General features: G+C 49.4%; 1 protein-coding gene across 1 annotated transcript; it reads right to left on the bottom strand.

Moving 5' to 3' along the window:
* Window positions 1–543, bottom strand: LOC146944860 (uncharacterized). Its single transcript, XM_085747996.1, has one exon. It carries the CDS (start codon window positions 541–543, stop codon window positions 1–3), a length of 543 nt encoding a protein of 180 aa, XP_085604122.1.
* Window positions 544–1,338: the final 795 nt, after the last annotated feature.

Here is a 1,338-nt window from a genome sequence, read left to right on the forward strand (position 1 = left end):
TCATGTTGGTCCATCCCGTGGACTCCTACTCCTCCTCCGCGGTGTCGGCATCTGCTCCAGCATGCTCCACTCAGACTGTATGCCCTGTATGATGCGAAGAACCTCTGGATTACCAAACACATCTGGATGCCCAAGTGCACTGTCCACTCTAGCCCTGATGTTGCTGATGATCTGGTATGGGTCCGGAGGATGTCTGGCCCACTGCTGCTCGACAAGAACCTCCTCGTAAGCAGGGACAGGACGAGGAGGGGCATCAGCTGCGTAGTCAGGAATGGCCGCAGGGGGGTTCACAATAGGATGTGATACTCTAACGAACCATTTCATGTACCCCCTAGTATGAGCCCATGGCTGGTTATCCGGAACCGGATGACCCCTCTGCTGATGGCTGAGGACATGTAGAGCAAACTCAGTGAAGACATGGGCCACATCATCCGCCGCAAGATCCTTTATGTCTGTAGGAGGCCTGAGAATTCTCTGGACATACCCGTACTGCCTAAGAACCCGCTCTAGCAAGTGACGGACCATCCTGTCTTTGCCGGCCATGATTCATCCTGAGTACCAGCATATATCCTGAAAGGGCGTGAGGTGTCGTCGTCTCTCGTACGGCATCCAGGTGACATGAGAAAGGTCCATCGAATCAATGGCAGCTCGGTAGTGTCCCGGATCAATAAAGCCCCTGGGAGGTTTCCATTTACTCACAAGCGGGGAAACAGTAGGGTCGTAGGCATCATCATCAATCCTCGGAATGATGTTCGAGAAGTGCGCCAAAGTCCATCCCTGCAAACACAAAGAAACAAATATTTATATTACCGCAAGAATTATACAAACAACTAAACATTTACGATCCAATAAGTAAAAAAGAAGAAAAACAATTATTACCACAAGCAATGTCATGTAACCGCCAATGGAGGCCACAGATGAGTCGGAGGTAAGAGATAATTGGTCATATAGGAAAGCAAGTCCCATCCCACCCCATGACCAGTTGTCCAACTCGTCCATATCTTGCAGCGCAAGCAGCCAAAGCAGATTAATGTTTTTGCTGTTCTTGGCGGAAAAAATGGTCCAGCCAAGCAAGAGCAACAGAAACGCCTTAACGCAGGCTAATCTAACTACAGCTCGCTCGTTCTCCTCCTCCACTGTGTCAACCTCAAGAAGCTGATTACACCTATTCAAGAGCTCCTCATATCGCCTCTTCAGTACACCAAAACTGATGTGAGAACCACCCTGTTTTATCAGCTCCTTAGCGGCATCCTCCTCTGTAAACAGTAGGTCTGTCTACATAATCTCTAACCCCTCCTCACGGGTTAACTCTCTATCTGGAAGGAGTCTCCCAGTGAT

This window comes from Medicago sativa, chromosome 2 (genome assembly GCF_051527215.1).
Source record: "Medicago sativa cultivar Bolivia chromosome 2, Bolivia_mono, whole genome shotgun sequence".
NCBI lineage: Eukaryota > Viridiplantae > Streptophyta > Magnoliopsida > Fabales > Fabaceae > Medicago > Medicago sativa.